The sequence below is a fragment of the Silurus aristotelis genome, assembly GCF_946808225.1.
Source record: "Silurus aristotelis genome assembly, chromosome: 6".
NCBI classification, from domain to species: Eukaryota; Metazoa; Chordata; class Actinopteri; order Siluriformes; family Siluridae; genus Silurus; species Silurus aristotelis.
The window spans coordinates 610,805-638,664 of NC_139579.1; the positions used below are offsets into that span (position 1 = coordinate 610,805).

Consider the following 27,860-nt stretch of genomic DNA (forward strand, 5'->3'; position numbering starts at 1 on the left):
GTTTGTACCTATAGACTTATGATAGACTATAGACTTTTACACGCACCGGTCTGAAGTTAATGTTGGGCGCGTGAGTTTTTCTCCATCAAGGCAGTGATTTCATCTGAAGTATGTAAAAGATGGCAGGAAGTATGGAATAGTGGGACTAAAGGAAGACATCTCTTCCAGATTCAGGAGAATGTTGGAAAAGAGAGGAAAATATTGGGAAATAGAAAACAGGATGTCATCATCACAAGACTAAGAATTGGACATGCTGCATTAAACCATAGTCTCTTTAGAATAGGTAAGCATGTATCGGGTGAAGTGTGGGGAGCTGGAAACAGTGAGACACACATTCTTGATAAGTGTCCTGCATATGAAAGGGACAGATTCCAGTTAATTCAGGAATTAGGGTGGATAGGAGTGGGCAATATTTCTCTAGAGGTTACTGTTGGGAATCGAGTATGGGCAATCGGGACTCAAGAATTGTTATTTAAATACCTAATAAATACAGGAACGATAGATAGAATTTAGGTTTGTAATTTCCCTTTGTTTTTGTTTTTTTTTTATTTTTTTCCCTGTTCAGTGTTCGCACCACAGTCCAGATCAGTAGGTGGCGGTAATGCACCTTTTCGTTAGTCTGCCAATCCTCCATAAAACACCACAAGAAGAAGAGGATGAGGAGGAGTTTTTCTCCATTTTCCGCGCGTGCACATCGACGTTCCTTTCGCCGTTATAAATCTTTCGCGCGCGAGCTTCAACCCCGTTTTTGTCTCAGATTTAGCGGATTTTTACCCAAAGGTGAGATACAGTGAAATGTAGCAGCTGAGCTGCTCGGGGAACAGCTAGTGGACATTCTGGAGTCATGAACCTCTGCATTTTTCTTCCAGGGTCCTGATTCTTTACACCTCTGATCATGAAACCAGAGTCCAGACGGAGATCTTTAGGAGAACCTCCACACACTCCTCCTGCTGCTGCTGCTGCTGCTGGATCAAAGGTACACTTTATTCATGTCTCATCTTTCAGTGTGGTTTGCAGGGCAAAGATACATCATAATGTATTTTAACATTAAATAAAAATTACCTTAACTTTAAGTCTATCACAATAAACTACTGTTTTTTTTTTCTTTCTATTTTGAAAATCCTTTTACAAGGAGGTTAGAAATTTCTTTTAATCAATTGGTCTATTTGGTCTGTTCTTTACCATTTTACTCAGTTGATAAAGTAAACAATGTTTGATTCCAGCAGCTTTTCTTTGGCGGAGTCACACGATAAATCTGACACATGCAACCAGCTAATGTTGTAGAAAGACTCAGAATCACGGGTTTTGCTTCCAGATGATAACAGCTTTTATTATCAATCCCCAAAAGCCGGAGCTGGTCTGTAGAGCATCCAACTCTCCACTCTCATTTCCACATTATATATGCCTCGACCACAAATGCATTTCAATACATCCCACTCCATACATTGTTCACCCAACATCTGTCTCTAATTTGGGATCTCCATTATACATACAATGGTGGTGCTGAAATGTCTAGGTACAGATACACACACATCAAGCTTCAATATTTCATACACTTATAACACTCATGGTACATTCCTGTATGCACACACATCAGAAGAACATTTTAATAGAAGTTACATGTTGTGTATATATTTGATGAACTTTATCCTTCTACATTAACAGATCAAATATTCACATTCGTATCCCAGTGATCTCCCAGAGGAAGTTTAGTTTTAAAGTAACCAACAGATTCACATTTAACAGTTTGCTAATAAATCATAATTGTATCCTAATTTCGTGTCTTGTCTAGAGGTGTAACGGTTCACGTGTTCATACCGAATTGTTTCAGTAACACGGCTTTCGGTTCGGTATACACGTGTACCGAATACAATCCTTTTTACGTGCGGAACATAAAATATATAGTCTGAGTTCCCTCAGGAACGTATTAAGTGGCGGACCGCAAGTTTGTTTAGTTTCTACCTTGCACTTTGAGCTCATTTATTAGTCTTAATATTTACTTTGAAAACATACACAACAATGCCAGGTGTGTTAAAAATAGAAACTTGTTAATTTTTTATAAAACATTATCTCATATTATATCAACAAGCAGGCATTTTATTTAAAAATACTTATTTAATTTAAATTGTTTATTAAATGTTTATTGAATGTTGATCACAAATGTTACGAATAATAAACTGCATTAAAATAAAAAGTATTGAACAGGTCACGATTTTTCTCAGTAAACATATTTTTTAAGGTGCTATTGACATGAAATGTTTACCAGATGTTGGTAACAACCCATGCAATCCAGACATACAAAGAAATCAAACCATATGACCCAATGACACATCTAAAAGGTTTTGATGGTTAAATTATGTATTTAATATTTCGTCCAAAAGCCTTTGTTGGTAATGACAGCTTTAAGACGCCTCCTGTACGGAGAAACTAGTTGCACGCATTGCTCAGGTGTGATTTTGGCCCATTCTCCTGACCCATTCTAGCAGCTTGCTGTTCTTTCTTTCTCTCTATTTGTGATTGTTGTCTTGCTGAAATGTCTGCCCTCGTTTCATCTTCATCATCCTAGATGGCAGCAGATTTTTATCAAGAATGTCTTTGTACATTTTTCCATTCATTCTTTCTTTAATAAGATGAAGTTTGCCAGTTTTGTAACCTGAAAAACAGCCCCACATCATGATGTTCCCACCTCCAAACATTACTGTTGGTCTGGTGTTTTTGTGGTGATGTGCAGTGCCATTTGTCCCCCAAACATGGTGTGTATTATGGCATCCAAAGAGTTAAATTTTGGTCTCATCTGACCAGACTTTATTCTTTCAGTTTTTCCCAGGCTTGTCCAAATGTTGTGCAGCAAACGAGCTTCAGCATGCTTTTTCTTCAGCAGTGGAGCATGCACACAGGCAATGGTGGTTCACTGTATTTCTTATTGTTTACTTGTTACCTGCTAATTCCAGGTCTTTCTGAAGCTCTCCACATGTGGTCCTTGCCACTTGGACAACTGTTCTGAAATTCTTTTCACTCCTCTGTGACATTTTGTGAGGAGCACCTGATCTTGGCCGGTTTATGTAAAATTATGTTCTTTCCACTTCTGGATTATGGCCCCAACTGTGCTCACTGGAACATTCAGAAGTTTAGAAATCTTTCTGTAACCAATGCCATCAGTTTGTTTTGCAACAATACGGTGGTGGAGGTCTTGAAAGATAAAAACCTTGATTACAATAGTCTGAATGGCTGCTCATTAATATGAATGCAGTCTGTATGAATAGCCAAACATGTAGAACAATAGTCTGAGTGGCCCCCGGAGACTCACAGGGGGAGGGAGTAAAGGACCAGACGTAGTCTCAGATAAATGTTTGTAGGAATATCATTTTTCATGGTATATTATATATGAAATAAAAACACATTCATAAATTCCATGATTCAGTAGCACTCACACTAATCATTACCGCAAAATGTTTACATGCCATTTTTTGCCACATCTTCTGGGATTGCTGCTGTTTGTTCTTTTGCACAATATTCTGTCCACATCTTTTTGCCACTGTTCACTTTCTCTTGATTGCTGCTGTTTGTTTAATTGCACAATATGCTGTTTACATTTTTCTGCTACTGTGCACCTTATTTTGTTACGACGGGTTAACTAGTGGACCTGTTTTGTGTATTGTGTATTGTCCTGCACTGTCTTGTGTTGTCTTTTGCACTGTTTGCACCAGGTTGCACACATGCACTTTATGTGGCAAGGATCTTTCTACTAGTTCTTGTCCCTGTTTTTCTGTTTCTGTGACTGTTGTTTTATGTATCACCAGGGTTCAGGAGGAAGGTTGTTTCATTTCACTGTGTACTGCATCAGCTATATATGGTTGAAATGACAATAAATGCTACTTGACTTGACTTCTTGAATATTATAAAAAACTGTTGGAGCAATCATTAGAAAATGAAAGAAGCTAAACATGACTGTCAATCTCCCTGGGACTGGGGCTCCATGCAAGATCTCACCTCGTGGGGTCTCATTGATCCTAAGGAAGGTGAGAAATCAGCCCAGAACTACACTGGAGGAGCTGGTCAATGACCTGAAAAGAGCTGGGACCACCGTTTCCAAGGTTACTGTTGGTAATACACTAAGACGTCATGGTTTGAAATCATGCATGGCACGGAAGGTTCCCCTGCTTAAACCAGCACATGTCCAGGCACGTCTTAAGTTTGCCAATGACCATTTGGATGATCCAGAGGAGTCATGGGAGAAAGTCATGTGGTCAGATGAGACCAAAATAGAACTTTTGGGTCATAATTCCACTAAACGTGTTTGGAGGAAGAAGAATGATGAGTACCATCCCAAGAACACCATCCCTACTCTGTTTTTCTGCACATGGGACAGGGCTACTGCACTGTATTAAGGAGAGGATGACTGGGGCCATGTATTGCGAGATTTGGGGGCACAACCTCCTTCCCTCCGTTAGAGCATTGAAGATGGGTCGAGGCTGGGTCTTCCAACATGACAATGACCCGAAGCACACAGCCAGGATAACCAAGGAGTGGCTCTGTAAGAAGCATATCAAGGTTCTGGCGTGGCCTAGCCAGTCTTCAGACCTAAACCCAATAGAGAATCTTTGGAGGAAGCTCAAACTCCGTGTTACTCAGCGACAGGCCAGAAACCTGACTGATCTAGAGAAGATCTGTGTGGAGGAGTGGGTCAAAATCCCTCCTGCAGTGTGTGCAAACCTGGTGAAAAACTACAGGAAACGTTTCACCTCTGTAATTGCAAACAAAGGCTACTGTACCAAATATTAACATTGACTTTTTCAGGTGTTCAAATACTTATTTGCAGCTGTATCATAAAAATAAATAGTTAAAAAAATCATATATTGTGATTTCTGGATTTTTGTTTTTAGATTGTCTCTCACAGTGGACATACACCTACAATGACAATTTCAGACCCCTCCATGATTTCTAAGTGGGAGAACTTGCAAAATAGCAGGGTGTTCAAATACTTATTTTCCTCACTGTAGGTAGGAGATTTCTCAAAGCGGAGGTAAATGCTAACAAGTTGATTGAAAATGCCCTCATAGGCCATTAGGAGGAAGTAGGTTGCTGCTTTTGACAGCCACAGATCATTACCTTCGGTCATCATCAATGTATTGTTGTCCCAACCACAGGGATTTTCACACATTTTCAAGATGTCGCCGGTGAGGTCGGCTGCCGTCACGACTGCTCCGGCTATGCTTTTTTTTGTTTTTGTTTATTTTATACTTTTATTTAAGTAGTTACCATTCCATCTACACAAGATGGACATCATTAGATATGACAGAGACACTCTTATATCTATTGGTGTACAATGCACTTACCTTTCGCCATTTTTAAACCCGGACCCATGCTGGCCGAGCGAGATCCTGAGGGAGAACAAAGGAAGTGACCCGTACCGGCGTCCGGGAGGGAAACGAGCCGGCGTCAGGAACAGGCTGAGGGCACGCACACACCGCGCTCCCTTACCTAGTATCCTAGTATCCTGTTAGCCAACGTCCAGTCACTGGAAAACAAGCTCGACGACCTCAGGGCAAGGGTCAAGTTCCAGAGAGACATTCGTGACTGCAACCTTCTCGGCTTCACCAAGACATGGCTGAAACCAGCGGTACCGGACCAGGCCATCCAGCTGGCCGAGTTTTTCTCGGTTTACCGCATAGACAGAACACTGGAGTCGGGGAAGTCAAGAGGAGGTGGAGTGTGTCTGATTGTGAACAACCACTGGTGCGACAGCGCAAGCATTGTTCCTCTTTCACGCTCCTGCACACCAAATCTGGAACTACTGACCATCAAATGTCGACCCTTTTATCTACCTCGGGAATTCAGCTCAGTCATAGTCAGTGGCGTTTATATTCCACCTCAAGCGGACACGGACACTGCAGTATGGGACTTACAGGAGACACTGCATCGGGACGCTGCGCTCATTGTGGTCGGAGATTTCAACAGTGCCAACCTCAAGCGCGCACTACCGAACTTTTATCAGCACATCACCTGCCCCACCAGAGGCGAAAGAACACTGGACCACTGCTATACAACATTCAAGAACAGCTACAAGGCACAATCACGTCCATCGTTTGGGAAATCGGACCATGCCGCCATCTTCCTCATGCATGTTTACAAACGAAGGCTGAAACAGGAAGCTCCGGTTCAGAGGGAGGTCGCGCGGTGGACTGACCAATCGGTGGACGCTTTGGATGACGCATACTGGGACATGTTCCTGCGCAGCTCTGATGACGTCAACATGTTTACGGAAGCGGTTGTGGGATTCATCAGGAAACTAGCGGATGATACAGTGCAGAAAACCACCATCAGAACGTTTCCCAACCAGAAGCCATGGGTGGATAAAACCATCCGCGACGCTCTGAGATCCCGCTCCGTTGCCTACAACACGGGGCTTGCCACTGGGACATGGAAGAGTACAAGGCTGCGTCTTGCAGTGTTTGCAGAGCGGTGAAGGATGCAAAGCGGCGCTACGGGAGGAAACTAGAGTCACAGTTTCAACATGGTGGCTCTAGGAGCCTGTGGCAGGGACTAAGGACAATAACGAACTATAAAACACTATCTTCTAGAACGGTGAATGCGGACGCTTCTCTGGCAGACAAGCTAAACACCTTTTACGCTCGTTTGGAGGCTGCAGCTAACCACGCTAGCGGCACAACCAGCGTGCACGCAGAGAGAGCCGGAGAGGTGAACACGTTTACCATCTCGGAGCATGACATGAGGAGGGCATTCAAGAGAGTGAATACCAAGAAGGCAGCAGGACCAGATGGCAACACAGGTCGGGTTCTGAAAGCCTGCGCTGACCAGCTAGCACCGGTGTTCACTGAGATATTCAACCTCTCCCTGGAACAGTCTGTTGTCCCCTCATGTTTTAAACAGTCCACCATTGTTCCTGTCCCGAAGAAACCTCAGCCCGCCTGCCTCAATGACTACCGCCCTGTAGCTGTTACCTCAGTAGTGATGAAGTGCTTCGAGAGACTCGAGAGGCTCTACTGAGGACGCCATTGCTCATCTCCTTCACACCCCGATGAGCCACCTGGACCAAAGAAACAGGAATTATGCAAAGATGTTGTTCGTGGACTACAGTTCAGCGTTTAACACCATAATTCCCTCCACACTCACCTCTAAGTTGGAGGTCCTGGGACTCAGCCAGCCGCTGTGTCAATGGATCTCTAACTTCCTGACAGACAGACCACAAGTCGTACGGGTGGGAATACACACCTCATCCACCCTCACCCTCAGCACTGGAGCTCCCCAGGGTTGTGTTCTGAGCCCCCTGCTGTACTCGCTGTACACATGACTGTGTGGCCACATCCAACTCCACCACCATTATCAAGTTTGCTGACGACACTGTTGTGGTGGGCCTGATCAACAACAACGACGAGACGGCCTACCTACAGGAGGTTAAAAACCTGGAGAGATGGTGCCAGGAGAACAACCTTCTCCTGAACTTCAGCAAGACTAAGGAGTTGATTGTGGACTTCAGCACAAAGCTGAAGCGGTCATACCAACCGCAAAACATCTGCGGGACTCCAGTGGAAAAAGTGGACAGTTTCCGGTACTTGGGTGTTCACATCACACAGGATCTGTCTTCGTCCTGTCACACTAACACGCTGGTGAAGAAGGCCCGACAGCGTCTGTACCATCTGAAACGCTTAAGGGACTTTAAACTACCCTCTCGGGTGCTTAAGACTTTCTACACCTGCACCATTGAGAGCGTCCTGACGGGTAGCATCACTTCCTGGTTTGGGAACAGCACCATGCAGGACAGGCGAGCCCTTCAGAGAGTGGTGCGTTCACCTGAACGTACCATCCACACCGAGCTCCCTGACCTGCAGGACATCTACAGTACGCGGTGCAGGACCAGATCCAGGAAGATTGTAAAGGACCTCAGCCATCCCAACAATGGACTCTTCTATTTGTTGCGTTCAGGGAAACGCTTCCGCTCCCTGAAAGCGAACACCGAGAGGATGAGGAGGAGCTTCTTCCTGCAGGCCATTCAGTGTTTAAACCAGGAAACACCCAGGATCTAAAAGCTGGTCCACTCTCTCCATCATCACACTTCTTCTCTGTACATATCTCACCTTTCGCACCACGACACTTTAAACTCTGGACAGCAAAGTGCACTTTATATTTATTTATTTTTTCACCACACCATTCCGCACACGGACACTTACGGACCCTTACACCACACCATACCACACACGGACACTTTACACCACACCATACCGCACCTGGACACTTACTGGACCCTTACACCACACCTTACCACACACGGACAGTTTATGGACAACCAACCACTTAAATTGTTTATTGTTTACACTTTGTTACACATTGTTTACTGTTTCACTGTCTACTGCCATAAGAATTTTTTGTATATACATTTTTCTCTTTGTTTCACATACATATCTTTATATGTTCTTTATCTTATATTCTTATATTTTATTTAATATAGTTTTTTATACTTTATACTTTATTTATCTGCTTCTTTTCTTTTTCCCTATCCTATTCCCCTCTTGTCGGACCGTCGTATAAAGCATTTCACTGCATGTCATACCCTGTATGTATGTGTATGTGATGAATAAAATTTGATTTGATTTGACATCATTTGGAAGACAGCTGATCAGCTCAGTAGGTACTGATTGTTTGCACCGTTGCAGAATTTGAGCTCTGTCTTATGAAAGCTACTATTAGCAAATGCTAAAACCAAAAGCACCCAAACATTGCTTGAACATATCAGGCTGCTTTATGATCGTGGACTAAATCCTGTTGAGCTCTGATGTTATTACAGGTGCTAAAGTTTTTTTTCTTTGTCTCCTGAAATTGAAAATAAGATGCTGCCTGGTCTGCCTCAAAATACCTCAAACCATATCAGATTACTATAGCAGACATTTCTGAAAACATGCAAGACCAAATCTAAAATTATTACAGTATATTGAATCATTTTATTTTGTTTTCCAGATGCACCACTGCTCAGATTGTGGGAAGAGTTTTAATCACCAGGTTCATCTCAAAGAACACCAGCGTATCCACACAGGAGTGAAGCCGTATCACTGTGATCAGTGTGGGAAGAGTTTTATTTATCAGAGTGGTCTCAAAAGACACCAGTGTATCCACACAGGAGAGAAGCGATATAACTGTGAACAGTGTGGGAAGAGTTTTAATCATCAGAGTAGTCTCTCAAGACACCAGCGTATCCACACAGGAGAGAAGCGGTATTACTGTGAACAGTGTGGGAGCAGTTTTACTCACCAGGGTAATCTCAAAGAACACCATCGTATCCACACAGGAGAGAAGCCGTATCACTGTAAACAGTGTGGGAAGAGTTTTATTCGCCAGGGTCATCTTAAAGTACATCAGCGTATCCACACAGGAGAGAAGCCATATCACTGTGAACAGTGTGGAAAGGGTTTTAATCGCCAGGGTAATCTCAAATTACACCAGTGTATCCACACAGGAGAGAAGCCGTATCACTGTGAACAGTGTGGGAAGAGTTTTAATAGGCAGAGTAGTCTCAAATCACACCAGCGTATCCACACAGGAGAGAAGCCGTATTACTGTGAACAGTGTGGGAAGAGTTTTACTCAACAGAGTCATCTCAATAGACACCAGTGTATCCACACAGGAGAGAAGCCGTATTACTGTGAACAGTGTGGGAAGAGTTTTACTCATCAGAGTCATCTCGAAGAACACCAGTGTATCCACACAGGAGAGAAGCCGTATGACTGTGAACAGTGCGGGAAGAGTTTTATTCGCCAGAATCATCTTAAAGAACACCAGCGTATCCACACAGGAGAGAAGCCGTATTACTGTGACCAGTGTGGGAAGAGTTTTACTCAACAGAGTAGTCTCAATAGACACCAGCGTATCCACACAGGAGAGAAGCCGCATCACTGTGTACAGTGTGGGAAGAGTTTTAATCGTCAGAGTTGTCTCAAATCACACCAGCGTATCCACACAGGAGAGAAGCCGTATCACTGTGAACAGTGTGGGAAGAGTTTTAATCATCATAGTAGTCTCAAATTTCACCAGTGTATCCACACAGGTTAGAAGCCATATTACTGTGATCAGTGTGGGAAGAGTTTTACTTATGTTGGAAATTTATTTTCTCTCAGACCGAGTTGCTTCTGACATTAGTTGGGACTTTCAAAATAAATGTAAAATAGTTTCTTCAAAAGAAGCCAAGACACTAGGATGAATAGAGCAAAGGTAGAGTTTTTTTGCGACAAACCACGATCAACCCGGTCTGACTACAAATGGCATTTCCTCCTGTTTTTATACATTTTGACCCCTAACATTGAAAACTCTCTAAACCTGGGCCCTCCTTAGTTACTATCAGTCATTACCATTTTGGAAATCTTTGGACGTTAGACCTTCCCCAAGTATTTTTAATTATCATTAACATTCAAAAGGTCAATTCTGATTACCATTGTCTTCGAGATACTTCGAGAGGGTTGGACCACAAAAAGTGGGAAATATACCACTGTTTCACTTCATTATTTTACTTTGCTTGGTGGACAGTGCCTGCCTGTGTAATTTGATCATGCGTGAGTACTTTGCTTTTTTCTTATTTCGTAGATTATACTATTTTATTTATTTGTTAGCAATTTTATTACTTTGCATAAGCACATTAGTATTTTTAAATATATTCTTAACTTTATTACTTTTATGGTTTTAGAAGACATGTTCTCCATCCCCTTTTATGGCATTTTTAATAAACTCCCTCACTCATAATTCGTGCTGTTTGTGTGTTATTTTCGTCTGTGTTGGTTTAGGCCCATTTTTCATGTCTAGTGGGTGTTATGGGCACTTTCCTTTGGGTTATGTTTACTTAAGCATAAATAAGCTACATTTTAATCCTACATTCATCAGAGTAGTTTAAAAAGACACCAGCGTATCCACACAGGTTAGAAGCTGTATCACTGTGAACAGTGTGGGAAGAGTCAGTATGTATGACTCCACCAGCAGGGTCATACAGGACAAGAGCTGTACCATAGTGGACGTGCTCTCAAGAGCCATCAACTTCTGATGTTAATTTGTAAAACAAATCCTCTTGAATTTCTTATATGAAGGGATATAAAGGGAAATTAACATGTAAATATAGGGGGACTTTAAATCATAATATTAATTAGCTCTAACAAACTGGACACCTTTCCAAGCCAACAGAACATTTTTGGATCAACTACAGATAAACTACACTACAACTACACTGTATTGCAAAAAGTATGGAGCTACCTGAGTATCACACTCATCTCACACTGATCTAGTTTTCTGATTTATTACAAACCTGAGCAGGATCACACGTTTATACAGTAATTTCAGGGAATACATTTTTGTTGTATATTTCTGGACCTATAAGAATTATTGTGAGATTTGTCTGCGCTTTAAGTCTTTCTTTAAATCTGAAACGTTAAACGTATAATCCTTTAGGTATTTTTTCTCCGACATTCATTTTTTGTGTTTCTCTAACTTCGAATAAGCTTATTAGTCAAATTACATCCTCACCATACTTTCATCAGCAGAGCCTGAATAATGCTCTTATGTTCTGGGCTAAATTCCACCAAAATGATTCCAGTATAACAGGAGAAACATTTCAGATCTTCCAAAGTCAATTGGACAAATGGTCTTGTAACATTGCCGTGGTCATACTTTTAGTTCAGAATGATGGTTTTTAATCGGAACCTTAAATATGGACTATGATAGCAGAATGTAGCTTCTCGTGCAGCAAGATGAATGATTCTGGGTTCAGCAGACTTCAGGAGAACTTCACCTGCCTGATTTCTACAAAGCAAACTTGGAAAATCCTAATTTAAGTGTTTCAGGAAGAGGTAGGTCTTCAACCATTGCTTAAAGATAGCCAGGGACTCCGCTGTATTGACATCTAGAGGAAGTTCATTTCATCACCTCTGTGCCAGAACAGAGAAAAGCCTTGAAGAATACTTACCTCTCATTCTGAGAGAAGGTGGAACCAATCGAGCCTTGCTGGAGGATCTTAGACAGTGTGGTGCAGTGCAATATGTGATGAGGTCTCTAAAGTAAGATGGTGCTTGTCCATTTTTTGGCCTTTTACTCAAACATTAGTGTTGTATCTGATATCTGCAACTACTGGAAGCCAGTGAAGGGAGCGCAGCAGTGGGGTGGTGTGGGAAAACATGGGCAGATTGAACACAAGTCGTGCAGCTACGTTTTGGATAATTTGCAGTGGACGAATAGCGTTCAGAGGAAGACCTGCCAGCAGAGAGTTGCATTAGTCCAGTCTAGAAATGAACAAGCACCTGGGCAGCCTGTGTGGACAGAAATGGTCAATCCTTTGGATATGGTAGAGAAGAAATCGACCGGAATGAGCCTTATTAGCAACATGTGAGGCGAAGGAGAAGTTGATTGTCCATAGTTACCCCAAGGTTACGGGCAGTGGCTGAAGGTGAGAGAAGAGAGTCGTGAAGAGTTATTCAAAGATCTTGACCTGAAGATGATTTACCGGGGAAGACCAGCAGTTCTGTTTTGCTAGGGTTGAGTTTTAATTGATAAGCACTTATCCATGAAGATACAGTGAGGAAAATAAGTATTTGAACACGCTGCTATTTTGCAAGTTCTCCCACTTAGAAATCATGGAGGGGTCTGAAATTGTCATTGTACGTGCATGTCCACTGTGAGAGACATAATTAAAAAAATAAATCCAGAAATCACAATATATGATTTTTAAACTATTTATTTGTATGATACAGCTGCAAATAAGTATTTGAACACCTGTCTATCAGCTAGAATTCTGACTCTCAAAAACCTGTTAGTCTGCCTTTAAAATGTTCACCTCCACTACATTTATTATCCTATATTAGATGCACCTGTTTGAGGTCGTTAGCTGCATAAAGACACCTGTCCACCCCGTACAATCAGTAAGAATCCAACTACTAACATGGCCAAGACCAAAGAGCTGTCCAAAGACAATAGAGACAAAATAGTACACCTCCACAAGGCTGGAAAGGGCTACGGGGAAATTGCCAAGCAGCTTGGTGAAAAAAGGTCCGCTGTTGGAGCAATCATTAGAAAATGAAAGAAGCTAAACATGACTGTCAATCTCCCTCGGACTGGGGCTCCATGCAAGATCTCACCTCGTGGGGTCTCAATGATCCTAAGGAAGATGAGAAATCAGCCCAGAACTACACGAGAGGAGCTGGTCAATGACCTGAAAACAGTTGGGACCACCGTTTTCAAGGTTACTGTTGGTAATACACTAAGACGTCATGGTTTGAAATCATGCATGGCACGGAAGGTTCCCCTGCTTAAACCTGCACATGTCCAGGCACGTCTTAAGTTTGCCAATGACTATAACCAAGGAGTGGCTCTGTGAGAAGCATATCAAGTATCTAAGTGGGAGAACTTGCAAAATAGCAGGGTGTTCAAATACTTATTTTCCTCACTGTATGTCTTTCAAGCATGCTGAGATCAGAGTGGAAGCTGTGGTATCTGAGGGAGAGAAAGAAAAGATGAGTTGAGTGTCATCTGCATAGCAGTGGTAAGAAAACCCATGTCAAGTCAAGTTTATTTCTATAGCGCTTTTCACAACAGACATTGTCTCAAATCAGCTTAACAGTCAAGGTGAATGGTGTGCTTTTCCATGTGAGGATATGACTTCACCAATGAAGTGGGTATAGAGGGAGAAAAGGAGGGGACCCAGTACCAAGCCTTGTGGGGCACCAGTGGTAAGTCTGCAAGTGGCAGATATCGATCCCCTCCATGTGACTGGGTATAAGCAACCTTCCAGGTAGAAAGTAAACCATTCCCAAGCTGTTCCACGGATATCGAGGCTCCTGAGGGTAGACAAGAGAGTCTTGTGGTTCACTGTGTCGAATGCTGCTGACAGGTCCAGAAAGAAAAAAGGTACGGATGACCGCTTGGCTGATCGAGCAGCCTGCAGTTTCTCAGAAAGAGTTTCCCATAAAGGGCTGTCTCTGTGGAATGTACCGCTTTAAATCCAGACTTTTTTTGGATCATGAAGGTTGTTCTGTGAGAGATAGACAGACAGTTGGTTAAAACCAGTGACAACCAGTGACAACTCTGCATTCCAGAGATGTTGAAAGAAAGGAGACAAGTGATACCGGTCCGTAATTGTTGATGTCTGATGGCTTCAGAGCAGGTTCAAGATGGGAATGCCCCTTGCTTACTGGAAGGTAGTTGACAAGCCAGATGTTAAGGACCCATTGATGATTGTGGAGATGAAGGGCAGGAGATCTTGTGAGATAGTCTGAAGCGTAGTTGAAGGGATTGGATCCAGATCACAGGTGGTGTGATTGCAGTATGACTTGCATTATCTCATCTGTTAAGGTTGAGAAGCTTGACAACGAAGGAGTAGGGGATTCCTGGCTGTGTTGTGTAGTCATTGTTGGAAAGGAAGTAAAGGTCTGGGAGATTTCCTCAATCTTTGAATCACAGAAGGAGGCAAAGTTATCAGCAGGCAGGCAGGATGGAGCAGGTGGCAGGGGGGTTGAGTAGTAAAGAGATGTTGTTGTGGAGCTTCCTAGTATCTTTTGGAACAGCCTTGTGCTTTTCCTTTTAGAAGGCAGTCTTAGAAGAAATCACATCTGAAGAATGTCTGTACTTTCTACTGCACTGAAAGCTCCTGATGCCAAGTCAAATCCCTTGTGTGTGTAAGCATACTTGGTTTCTGATTCTGATTCATATTCTTATGTTTGTGCTTTGTGTATTGGAAAGCATTGGGTTATCCACTAACACCCATATGTACTGGTGCCTGGTGCTGGGTGTGAAATGCCTTCCAATTGGAATGTCTTTAAAGGTAAGTGGAGAACTGTTTGTTTTTTTGCCTTTGTTTTGTGAGGAAAGTTACTTGAAAGACATGAAACCCCCAATATAACTGTAGAGTTGGAGACCTGTTTAACAAATGATCCTATGCAGACGGTATAATTTTAACAATTGGAACTAACAAACCGGTCAACATTCCAACATCAGAACATTGTTGTGTTTACAAGCAATTTGGAGAAATAATTCTGGTCCAACTTCAGCTAACTACACTATATGGCACCCGAACATAATCTGATAGCTAGTCGACTTTTGGTGCAGCTTCAAAATGGCTTAAGGACAACTTTCTGAATGTCATAAAGTGGCCCAGCCAGAACCCTGACTTAAACACAATTGAACATCTCTCGAGAGCCAGAAAGTGGAACGTGTCCACTGATGGTACCTGTCCAACCTGACAGAGCTGAACAGGATTGTATTTTTTAGAGGTTTCTTTATTCAGTAAATATAGCTGTATAAAGTCATTTTTTAAATTACAATCCTGGATTCTGAACTTAGTCTCTTACTGTTGTTTGCCATTTCTTTAATTAAATTAGTTACATTTTGGTTATAATTAGCCTAATTAGTATTTCATGCTTAAAAAGTTTATACTTTAATGGTGGGATGATTTACTCCATAATGACTAGACAATAAATGATATGATCATGTGAGAATGTGTTTATGCTGTTTGCATCAATGCAATATTAAGTGGCCTGTGGTATAACAACAATAAATATAATGCTATCAATTATTTTAGGGATAAAAATAAAACATTTCTCTGAAAGGAGAAAACCCAAAGTTATGTCTTGTACCGGCAGAAGGAGCGCACGCCCGTATCCCTGATGTAAAACAGCGGCATCTTTTGTAATTATCCGCCTTCTTGTGTAAATTTCGACTGATCTTTAGATAGCAGTGAGCTAATACATTAAAACTCCTTTGGACGAGCATAATTTGTTCTCGAAAATTGTTTGTAGGTCCATTAGCTTGTACGTTCAAACTAATCTTTCCCATAAGATTGAATGTAAAAGTGATTTGATCCGTTCCGAGACCTCATTCGATCACTTATTTCTGCACTTAAAAAGTATTTTTAGGCTATTTAAATAAACAAATACACCACAAATTACCGTAATGTAAACATAATTTAACACTTACCCATGTGGTAGTGGCTGATTGCGAGTGTGAGACGCACACCAAGCTCGTACTTTTCCACTATTTCCCTCTCGGTTTTAATGGTAATTCTATTTACTTTCTTTTTCCCACTAAAAAAAGTTACGTTTTTGCTGCACTGAACAAAGAGAGCGAACGAGTGACACAAGATTAACTAAGTGACTGATGCTGCCCTCAGCCGAAAGCGGGGAACCGGCAGCGTGGGTTTGCTCATGTCTTCGAAATTTGCTCGCAAAATATGGTAAAATTTTGCTAGCAAGGTCGCTCGTATCTTCATTTGCTCGTACTATTAGTTGCTCGTACAATAGGGTTTTAATGTATCATGATATTTATTGACAATTTGCCCAAAACATACAAAAAAAGGAACTGATCTATTTATTATATTATGATCTAAAGTCAACAAACTCCATAAACACATCAATTGTGCTACGTCAGCTAGAAATCTAAAATGGGTACATGAAAACATAAACCTTGAGCCATATTCCTATTCTAACTTATTATTTGTCACAAAAGTTGAACTTTTCTCTACACCTCGGCTTATTGTTATCAATAGATTTAGGCTGAGCTGCTAGTTAGCTGCTAGTTCTCTGTTTAAAACTTTGTGTTATTGAAGTAGAGAAATGTAATTGTGGGTAAAGATGAAGGGAAAGTTGGACTTCTAGCCTCAGTAATGTACACTATAGTGTTAATTTGCTCTCCAGCTGTGAGCTGCTCCTCCACTCAGATGGAGCTGTGAGAGACACCATGAGTTCTGACTGGAAAAGAGACTTTCACTTGCTTTATGTTTATCTGTTACCGTTTCTCTTTATTATTACATCTAATACCTGAACCTGACGCTGCTTTTGATCATTAGAACATTTCATTTAGAAGAAAGAAACTAACTCAAGTTAGATCAGATCACCCAGGACCAGGGAAGAAGCCATACATCAGCCCAGTGAATGTCCACCTGGTCCCCAGTTATAATCCAATAAATACTCTATCCTGTTTAAATCCTCCTTTTCATTGATTTGTGAATTAAATTAATTTTAAATGCAAATGCATATCCAAGATGGCCGCTCGTGTGAGTTTGTGTGTTAGTTTTGTCAGCCAGTCTTTTAAGTCTTGCATTTGCTAAAATTGTTAGTGGTGTGTTTATACCACTCTTTATTATTTTACTTTTTATTAACTAACTGGAGATTATTCCATGTTTGAAAAAATGTGGACTTTTATACCGATATGCCTACTTTGCTCCATGCTATGGAGAATGCCATTGGTTGGTGTGGGTAGCGGGCCTTCTGCTGTTGAATGGGAGAGACCCGCACCTGCGCCACATCAATGGGCTTCGTGGGCCGCTATGGACTGGATTTGGGAACCGCTAATGGTTGGTGTGGATAACATATCTTCTAGTGGGTATGGGGGACATGCATCTGTGCTGTGTTTATGCTTTTTATGTGCTGAGACCACTGCAGAACGGACCTTTGGCCCGTTTGGATGCGTGATCCACCACAAAGGTTGTTCTGCCTCTTAGTCAGAGGAAATGGAAAACTGACCCATTATGTTACATCTATTTGTGGCGATAACAGTCCAAGGAATGGACTGTTATCCAACAGCGGAATGGCAAAGAGAAAGTGGTTTGTGCTTCTGCTACTGCTTTCAGGTAACATTCATTCCAACCCAGGCCCAGAGTTGGCTCAGCTTCAAACACCAGAGGAACTTAAATTAAGTTATGGTATACGATTTTTCCATCTTAATGTGAGAAGTTTGGTAATTAAGGTGGATGCAGTTTGAATCTGGGCAGATTCGACCAATGCTGACATCATAATTCTCACAGGGACTTGGTTGAAAAAATCGATTACAGATGCCATGGTGCATATTAATGGATATAATTTTTTTAGAGCTGATCGTAGTAAAAAAGGAGGAGGGGTTGCAGTTTATACTAAGGAAAATATGAATTGTATTTGTATTGAGTCAGTTAGTATTTTGAAATGTTTTAAACTTATAGCTATTAAAGTATTTTTACCTAATGGGTCTGATATGATGGTGGTCGCTTGTTACCGCCCGCCTTCAGCTTTAAGTGAGGCAATTTCATTGCTTACAGGCATTTACTTAAGGACATCTGTAACTCCTTGCGTTTAGAACAATTGATAAATTTACCAACTCCCCTAAATGGAAAGAGTATGAGTAATTCATCTTTGATTGATATTATTTTAACTAATATTCCCAATGTTTTTTCTGCGATAGGAGTTTTTTGTAATTATCTTAGCGATCATTGTGTAATATCTTGTGTGAGAAATTTTAAGATGCCCAAGAGTACACCCAGATTTATATTTAAACAACAATTTTAATGAAAAAGTTTTTTGCATGATATGTATAATAGTGATTTACAGTTGGTTTCGTCTATAACTGATTTGGTTGATGCCTATTTTAAATCAACTATTTTAAAAATTTGTGATAAACATGCTCCTTTACGTAGATATCGGGTGAGTGGGAAATATAATCCTTGGTTTAATGAATCTGTTTCTAATCTTATTAAACAAAGAAATGTGGCCTGGTCCAAAGCAAAGAAAACAAATAGGGATCAAATTAGAGATTATTAAGAAATAAGTGTACAAAATTGATACAAAATTCCAAAAGCCAGTATTATCTTAATCTAATAATTAGCAATAACATGAACAATCCTTCTAAATTTTGGAAATTAACAAAATCTCTTGTAGGGTCAAATAAATCTACTGATCTTCCAAAACTTTTAAAAGTAGACCAAAGATTAATTACAGACAAGGGTGATATTATTAATATGTTTAATGTTCATTTTATTTCAGCTAGTTTGATAACAGATACCAGTAATTCGCTGGTCACTGGTGAACAGGAAATTGAAGAGTTGACAAATTATTATGACTCAGATTTATTTTTCTTTATCCCTATATTGCCCAGCCAAGTTTATAAACTACTCTCAAATTTAGACTGAAGAAATCAGGTGGATTTGATAAAAATGTAACCAGTTTTTTTTTATTGTCTGCAGATATTACTGCTGAACCTATTGCATCAATTTTGAATTTGAGTCTATTCACTAATGTAATTTCAACTTCTTGGAAATCAGCTATGGTTATGCCATTATTAAAAGGAGGTGATCCCTGTGATTTGAATAATTATCGACCTATTTTTAAACTACCGATCTTAGCAAAAGTTTCTAAATCTATAGTAAATGATCAAATTAAAGAATATCTAGGTGGTCTAGTGGTTAAGATACAGCGCTCTCACCGCTGCGACCCGGGTTCGATCCCCGGTCAGGGAACCATCCCCAACCACTCTCAGTGCCGGTCCTAAGCCCGGATAAATTGGGGAGGGTTGCGTTAGGAAGGGCATCCAGCGTAAAACATGTGCCAAATCAAACGTGCGGAGGATCGCTGTGGCGCCCCCTAACGGGAGAAGCGGAAAGAAAGTTTTGTAGTACAATAAAGGCTACTACACTTATTACAAATTATTTTATAACTGCTCTCGATGAAAGACAGCATTGTGTTGCCTTGTTTGTTGATTTGACAAAAGTGTTTGACTTAGTGGATCATGACTTACTGTTACAGAGACTTAAATATATAGGTCTTGATAATTTGGCTTTGAGTTGGTTTAAAAATTTATCATTTAATTGAACGCAATGTGTTGCTGTAGATAATTATATTTCATCCGTGCTAACAGTCAAGAAGGGTGTTCCTCAAGGTTCTTTATTGGCACCACTTCTTTTCTCTATTTTTATAAATAAATTAGGGCAAGGAATAAAATCCGCAAAGCTACATTTTTATGCTGACGATACAATTATTTATTCAACTGCATCCTCTTTGTCACAAGCTAATAAAATTCTCCAGAGTTCTTTTAATACTTTTCAGCATAATTTACTCCAATTGAAATTAGTTTTAAATGCGGAAAAAAACTAAGTATTATTTTTTCGCGTAGTCGTTCTATGATCACTGCTCCGTCTATCCTTTCTATTGGTGGCGTGCATATAGATAGAGTTACAACTTACAAATATCTAGGAATATGGATAGACGAGAAGTTGGCATTTGATGTTCATATTGATTACTTGGTAAAAAGATTAAAACCAAGACTGGGTTTTCTCTTTCGGCAAAAAAAATGTTTTTCTTTTGGAGCTAGAAAGAAAATTATACAAAGTACTTTTTTACCCATTTTAGATTATGGTGATATTATTTATATGCATGCCTCTATATATTTATTAAAAAGATTAGATTGTGTTTATCATGCTGCATTGCGTTTTATAACTAATGCTTGTTCACGTACTCATCATTGTTTGCTATATAAATGTGTAGGTTGGACCTCCTTATATCAAAGAAGGAAATCACATATATTAGTATATACTGTAAAGGCACTGCTTGGTATGCTTTCAAATTATATTACTAGGCTTTTATGTTTGTGTAAAAAGAACTACAGCACCAGATCGTCAACTGGTATTACATTAGACGTACCTAGAGTTCACTCAGAACACTGAAAATCTGCTTTCTCTTACTGTGCTCCTTGGCTGTGGAATGAATTTCAAGCTGTTACTCCACTAGACATAATTCCTTCTTAAAATGTGTTTAAAAATATATTGCGATGTAAAATGAGTAAAGTATGTTATTGTTTTAATTAACTGATTTTGTTTTCCTTTGTTTAGAATTTGTTTTGTGTGTTATGTGTTTATGTGAAACTTTTATACGGCCACCTAGGCCATGACTCCCTGGAAGAAGAGATTTCTGTTAATCTCAATGGGACCTTCCTGGAAAAATAAAGGTTAAATTAAAAAATTAAATTTGTGTGAATCTCCGTTTATCTTTAAACCGAAATTTTAGAACAAATAAAAATGATAGAAGAGAATGAAGAGTGATAGATGATGAAGTCATGTCTCTCATGAAGCTCAACCACTAAAGATCAGGCACAGTGGCAGACAACCAATCAGATTTCACTTCCTGAAATTGTCTGAGCCAATGATGTTCGAGGATTTTGAACTCGAACCCGTTGGCCCCGCCCACTGCTTTGTGATCCCTGTTTGTACCTATAGACTTCCGTCACGAGCTCCGGTCTGAAGTTAATGTTGGGCGCGTGAGTTTTTCTCCACTTTCAGCGCGTGCACATCGACGTTCCTTTCGCCGTTATAAATCTATCGCGCGCGAGCTTCAACCCTGTTTTTGTCCCGGATTTAGCGGATTTTTACCCAAAGGTGAGATACAGTGAAATGTAGCAGCTGAGCTGCTCGGGGAACAGCTAGTGGACATTCTGGAGTCATGAACCTCTGCATTTTTCTTCCAGTGTCCTGATTCTTTACACCTCTGATCATGAAATCAGAGTCCAGACGGAGATCTTTAGGAGAACCTCCACACACTCCTCCTGCTGCTGCTGCTGCTGCTGGATCAAAGGTACACTTTATTCATGTCTCATCTTTCAGTGTGGTTTGCAGGGCAAAGATACATCATAATGTATTTTAACATTAAATAAAAATTACCTTAACTTTAAGTCTATCACAATAAACTACTGTTTTTTTTTTCTTTCTATTTTGAAAATCCTTTTACAAGGAGGTTAGAAATTTCTTTTAATCAATTGGTCTATTTGGTCTGTTCTTTACCATTTTACTCAGTTGATAAAGTAAACAATGTTTGATTCCAGCAGCTTTTCTTTGGCGGAGTCACACAATAAATCTGACACATGCAACCAGCTAATGTTGTAGAAAGACTCAGAATTTTTTGATTCCAGATGATAACAGCTTTTATTATCAATCCCCAAAAGCCGGAGCTGGTCTGTAGAGCATCCAACTCTCCACTCTCATTTCCACATTATATATGCCTCGACCACAAATGCATTTCAATACATCCCACTCCATACATTGTTCACCCAACATCTGTCTCTAATTTGGGATCTCCATTATACATACAATGGTGGTGCTGAAATGTCTAGGTACAGATACACACACATCAAGCTTCAATATTTCATACACTTATAACACTCATGGTACATTCCTGTATGCACACACATCAGAAGAACATTTTAATAGAAGTTACATGTTGTGTATATATTTGATGAACTTTATCCTTCTACATTAACAGATCAAATATTCACATTCGTATCCCAGTGATCTCCCAGAGGAAGTTTAGTTTTAAAGTAACCAACAGATTCACATTTAACAGTTTGCTAATAAATCATAATTGTATCCTAATTTCGTGTCTTGTCTAGAGGTGTAACGGTTCACGTGTTCATACCGAATTGTTTCAGTAACACGGCTTTCGGTTCGGTATACACGTGTACCGAATACAATCCTTTTTACGTGCGGAACATAAAATATATAGTCTGAGTTCCCTCAGGAACGTATTAAGTGGCGGACCGCAAGTTTGTTTAGTTTCTGCCTTGCACTTTGAGCTCATTTATTAGTCTTAATATTTACCTTGAAAACATACACAACAATGCCAGGTGTGTTAAAAATAGAAACTTGTTTTCAATTTATTTTTATTTTATTTTTTTTAGTTTTACAGTTTTTTTTACAGATTATTTTTTTTTACATGCATGAAAATGCAGGAATCCATAGCACTAGCGTTAGCAGCTAACCAGAGGATGACTACCAGCTAGCGCTTAAGTTTTATGTCCAGCTTCAAGAATTTCTCTTAAAGGGGAAAATCGATTTTTATAAAACATTATCTTATATTATATCAATATATTTAAAATTCTTATTTAATTTAAATTGTTTATTAAATGTTTATTGAATGTTGACCACAAATGTTACGAATAATAAACTGCACTAAAATAAAAAGTATTGAACAGGTCACGATTTTTCTCAGTAAACATATTTTTTAAGGTGCTATTGACATGAAATGTTTACCAGATGTTGGTAACAACCCATGCAATCCAGACATACAAAGAAATCAAACCATATGACCCAATGACACATCTAAAAGGTTTTGATGGTTAAATGATGTATTTAATATTTCGTCCAAAAGCCTTTGTTGGTAATGACAGCTTTAAGACGCCTCCTGTACGGAGAAACTAGTTGCACGCATTGCTCAGGTGTGATTTTGGCCCATTCTCCTGACCCATTCTAGCAGCTTGCTGTTCTTTCTCTGAAACCAGTTGTGAGTTTCCTTGGCTGTGTATTTGTGATTGTTGTCTTGCTGAAATGTCTGCCCTCGTTTCATCTTCATCATCCTAGATGGCAGCAGATTTTTATCAAGAATGTCTTTGTACATTTTTCCATTCATTCTTTCTTTAATAAGATGAAGTTTGCCAGTTTTGTAACTTGAAAAACAGCCCCACATCATGATGTTCCCACCTCCAAACATTACTGTTGGTCTGGTGTTTTTGTGGTGATGTGCAGTGCCATTTGTCCCCCAAACATGGTGTGTATTATGGCATCCAAAGAGTTAAATTTTGGTCTCATCTGACCAGACTTTATTCTTCCAGTTTTTCACAGGCTTGTCCAAATGTTGTGCAGCAAACTTTAAACGAGCTTCAACATGCTTTTTCTTCAGCAGTGGACTCTTGCGTGGTGAGCGTGCACACAGGCGATGGTGGCTCACTGCATTTCTTATTGTTTACTTTGAAACAATTGTACCTGCTAATTCCAGGTCTTTCATAATTAAAATTATGTTTTTTCCACTTCTGGATTATGGCCCAAACAGTGCTCACTGGAACATTCAGAAGTTTAGAAATCTTTCTGTAACCAATTCCATCAGTTTGTTTTGCAACAATATTTTGTCTTGAAAGATAAAAACCTTGATAACAAAAGTCTGAATGCAGTCTGTATGAATAGCCAAACATGTAGAACAATAGTCTGAGTGGCCCGGAGACTCACAGGGGGAGGGAGTAAAGGACCAGATGTAGTCTCAGATAAATGTTTGTAGGAATATAATTTTTCATGGTATATATATATATATATATATATATATATATATATATATATATATATATATATATATATATATATATATATATATATATAATAAAAAACAATAAATTCCATTATTTAGTAGCACTGTCAGGAGCTGTTAACAAATCTACATTTAGGTAGGAGATTTCTCAAAGTGGAGGTACATGCTAACAAGTTGATTGAAAATGCCCTTATAGGCCATTAGGAGGAAGTAGGTTGCTGCTTTTGACAGCCACAGATAATTACCTTTGGTCGTCACCAATGTATTGTTGTCCCAACCACAGGGATTTTTACACATCATTTGGAAGACAGCATGCAGATCAGCTCAGTAGGTATTGATTGTTTGCACCGTTGCAGAATTTGAGCTCCGTCTTATAAAAGCTACTATTAGCAAATGTTCTGAATCAGACGTATTTTGCTACAACCAAAAGCACCTGAACATTGTTTGAACATATCAGGCAGCTTTATTATCGTGGACTAAATCCTGTTAAGCTCTGATGTTATTACAGATGCAACAGGTGCTAAAGTTTTTTTCTCTCTCTCCTGAATTCAAAATAAGCTGATATAATGCTGCCTGGTCTGCCTCAAAATACCTCTCATTTACCTTGTTTCAAACCATATCAGATTACTATAGCAGACATTTCTGATAACATGCAAGACCAAATCTAAAATTATTACAGTATATTGAATCTTCTTTTTTTTTTCCAGATGCACCACTCCTCAGATTGTGGAAAGAGTTTAAATTGCCAGGGTCATCTCAAAGAACACCAGCGTATCCACACAGGAGAAAAGCCGTATTACTGTGACCAGTGTGGGAAGAGTTTTAATCGTCAGAGTAGTCTTAAATCACACCAGGGTATCCACACTGGAGAGAACCCGTATTACTGTGAACAGTGTGGGAAGAGTTTTACTCATCAGAGTAGTCTCAAATCACACAAGCGTATCCACACAGAAGAGAAGCCGTATTACTGTGAACATTGTGGTAAGAGTTTTACTCATCAGAGTCATCTCAAATCACACAAGCGTATCCACACAGAAGAGAAGCCGTATTACTGTGAACAGTGTTGGAAGAGTTTTACTCATCAGAGTCATCTCAAATCACACCAGTGTATCCAAACAGGAGAGAAGCTGTATTACTGTAAACAGTGCGGGAAGAGTTTTAATAGGCAAAATAATCTACTTAGACACCAGCGTATCCACACAGGAGAGAAACCGTATTACTGTGAACAGTGTGGGAAGAGTTTTACTCGCCAGGGTCATCTCAAAGAACACCAGTGTATCCACACAGGAGAGAAGCCGTATTACTGTGAACAGTGTGGGAAGAGTTTTACTCATCAAAGTAGTCTCAAAAGACACCAGCGTATCCACACAGTAGAAAAGCTGCATTACTGTGAACAGTGCGGGAAGAGTTTTAATAGGCAAAGTAATCTACTTAGACACCAGCGTATCCACACAGGAGAGAAACCGTATTACTGTGAACAGTGTGCGAAGAGTTTTACTCGCCAGGGTCATCTCAAAGAACACCAGTGTATCCACACAGGAGAGAAGCCGTATTACTGTGAACAGTGTGGGAAGAGTTTTACTCATCAGAGTAGTCTCAAAAGACACCAGTGTATTCACACAGTAGAAAAGCTGTATTACTTTGAACAGTGTGGAAAGAGTTTTACTCGTCAGAGTCATCTTAAAGAACACCAGTGTATCCACACAGGAGAGAAACCATATTACTGTGAACAGTGTGGGAAGAGTTTTACTCGCCAGAATCATCTCAAAGAACACCAGCGTATCCACACAGTAGAAAAGCTGTATTACTGTGAACAGTGCGGGAAGAGTTTTAATAGGCAAAGTAATCTACTTAGACACCAGCGTATCCACACAGGAGAGAAGCCGTATTACTGTGAACAGTGTTCGAAGAGTTTTACTCATCAGGGTCATCTTAAAGAACACCAGTGTATCCACACAGGAGAGAAACCGTATTACTGTGAACAGTGTGGAAAGAGTTTTAATAGGCAGAGTAATCTACTTAGACACCAGCGTATCCACACAAGAGAGAAGCCGTATTACAGTGAACAGTGTGGAAAGAGTTTTTCTCAGCACAGTCATCTCAAATCACCCCAGTGTATCCACACAGGAGAGAAACCGTATTACTGTGAAAAGTGTGGGAAGAGTTTTAATCGTCAGAGTAGTTTCAAAACACACCAGTGTATCCACAAGGGAGAGAAGCCGTATCACTGTGATGAGTGTGGGAAGAGTTTTAATAGGCAAAGTAATCTACTTAGACACCAGCGTATCCACACAGGTTAGAAGCCGTATCACTGTGAACAGTGTGGGAAGAGTTTTACTTATGTCGGAAATTTATTTTCTCTCAGACCGAGTTGCTTCTGACATTAGTTAGGACTTTCAAAATAAATGTAAGATAGTTTCCTCAAAAGAAGCCAAGACACTAGGTTGAGTAGAGCAAAGGTAGAGTTTATTGCGGCAAACCACAATCAACCCGAGAGCATCCGCATGTTATAACATCGATGGTCTGACTACACCTGGCATTTCCTCCTGTTTTTATTCATTTTGACCCCTAACATTGAAAACTCCCCAAACCTGGGCCCTCTTTAGTTACTATCAGTCATTACCATTATTGGAAATCTTTGGACGTTAGACCTTTCCCTAAGTATTTTTAACTATCATTAACATTCTAAAGGTCAATTCTGATTACCATTATCTTCGAGATACTTCGAGAGGGTTGGACCACAAAAAGTGGAAAGTTTACCACTGTTTCACTTCATTATTTTACTTTGCTTGGTGGACAGTACTTGCCTGTGTTATTTGATCATGTGTGAGTACTTTTGCTTTTTTCTTATTTCATAGATTTATACTATATTATTTTGTTAGCAATTTTTATTACTTTGCATAAGCACATTAGTATTTTTAAATATATTCTTAACTTTATTACTTTGATGGTTTTAGTAGGCTGCTTAGGCTTTCCCCAAATGTGGTAAATTTCACTGAAGAGGTATTATTCCCTTTTTTGGCCCGTGCTTGCGGCGAGCTTCACAGAAGACGTTCTCCATCCCCTTCTTTGGCTTTTTTAATAAACTTCCTCACTCATGATTCGTGCTGTTTGTGTGTGTATTTTATTTTTCGTCTTTTATCAGAGTAATCTCAAAAGACACCAGCGTATCCACCCAGGTTAGAAGCCTTAGTATCACTGTGAACAGTGTGGGAAGAGTTTTATCCAAATATCTCATCTTCAATACCCCAGCATAGCCACAGATTGAGGCCGTATTACTGTGTACAGTGTGGAAAGAGTTTTACTAGTCAGAGAAATGTCCTTAGACACCAGCCTATCCACACAGAAGAGAGGTGGCATTACTGTGAACAGTGTGGGAAGAGTCAGTATGTATGACTCAGCCACCAGCAGGGTCATACAGGACAAAAGCTGTACTTCTGTGGACGTCCTCTAACAAAGAACCTTCAACTCTTTTCATTTGTAAAACAAATCTTCTTGAATTTCTTATATAAAGGGAAATTAACATTAAACTCCCATTCATTCTCACAAGGTGCTTGTATATGCACGTGTGCAGTCGATTGCTCCAATAGTATTGGGCATATTCCCCAAAAGAAAAAAGTTGCGCTTGGCCTGGGCAATCTGATTGTCCTTTGGAAAAGAAACAAATTCATTGACCAGGCTGGCCAATGCAATTGACACATCTCTCACCACATCACACACAGCTGATTTCACCACTCCCATATAGTCACCAACAACCTGATACAAAGTCCCACATGCATAAAATCAGAGAGCAATGAGGATCTGGTCTTCCACAGACAGACTGTGACTCCTTTGGGTTCTGTGTTGAAGTTTTGACCTGAGAAGGTTCACAAGGTACTCTATATCAGCCTTCCCAAAGCGAAACCGGACATACAGCTCCTCAGTGGTGTATTGCTCCAGTGGCTTGGTATGTTCAACATACACCCTTTGACAGTATCCTCTCCTGGCAAAGTGGTGGTGGCGGTGGACAACACCTGC

At 40.1% G+C, this 27,860-nt stretch overlaps 2 protein-coding genes and 1 long non-coding RNA gene across 5 annotated transcripts; 2 read left to right on the top strand and 1 right to left on the bottom strand.

The window, feature by feature from the left end:
- Positions 1-10,746, top strand: LOC310728038 (uncharacterized protein). Of its 2 annotated transcripts, none has more exons than XM_083545084.1 (4): positions 1-283; positions 585-780; positions 870-976; positions 8,974-10,746. In XM_083545084.1, the coding sequence occupies exons 3-4, from the start codon at positions 896-898 to the stop codon at positions 10,060-10,062; spliced, it is 1,170 nt and encodes a 389-aa protein (XP_083401210.1). In that variant the 5' UTR covers positions 1-283; positions 585-780; positions 870-895; the 3' UTR covers positions 10,063-10,746. The 2 variants fall into 2 exon arrangements, with proteins under 2 accessions (XP_083401210.1, XP_083401211.1); XM_083545085.1 differs by having other exon boundaries at positions 41-283; positions 566-780; positions 8,974-10,250.
- LOC310728060 lies at positions 10,342-27,280 on the bottom strand. Its single transcript, XR_014534168.1, has 2 exons — positions 26,495-27,280; positions 10,342-10,385 (listed from the first exon to the last, which is right to left on the bottom strand). It is a non-coding gene; the product is annotated as an uncharacterized lncRNA (long non-coding RNA).
- LOC310728030 (uncharacterized protein) lies at positions 14,710-26,944 on the top strand. 2 transcript variants are annotated; one of them, XM_083545064.1, is made up of 3 exons: positions 14,710-14,803; positions 21,241-21,347; positions 24,551-26,944. In XM_083545064.1, exons 2-3 carry the CDS (start codon positions 21,267-21,269, stop codon positions 26,141-26,143), a joined length of 1,674 nt encoding a protein of 557 aa, XP_083401190.1. In that variant the 5' UTR covers positions 14,710-14,803; positions 21,241-21,266; the 3' UTR covers positions 26,144-26,944. The 2 variants fall into 2 exon arrangements, with proteins under 2 accessions (XP_083401190.1, XP_083401189.1); XM_083545063.1 differs by lacking the exon at positions 14,710-14,803 and adding an exon at positions 21,025-21,151.
- Positions 27,281-27,860: the final 580 nt, after the last annotated feature.

Coding starts and splice junctions, on each gene's coding strand:
- LOC310728038 (XM_083545084.1), top strand. CDS start 896: ATGAAACCAGAGTCCAGACGGAGATCTTTAGGAGAACCTCCACACACT. Junction 977..8,973: donor CTGCTGCTGCTGGATCAAAG/GTACACTTTATT, acceptor TTTGTTTTCCAG/ATGCACCACTGCTCAGATTG.
- LOC310728030 (XM_083545064.1), top strand. CDS start 21,267: ATGAAATCAGAGTCCAGACGGAGATCTTTAGGAGAACCTCCACACACT. Junction 21,348..24,550: donor CTGCTGCTGCTGGATCAAAG/GTACACTTTATT, acceptor TTTTTTTTCCAG/ATGCACCACTCCTCAGATTG.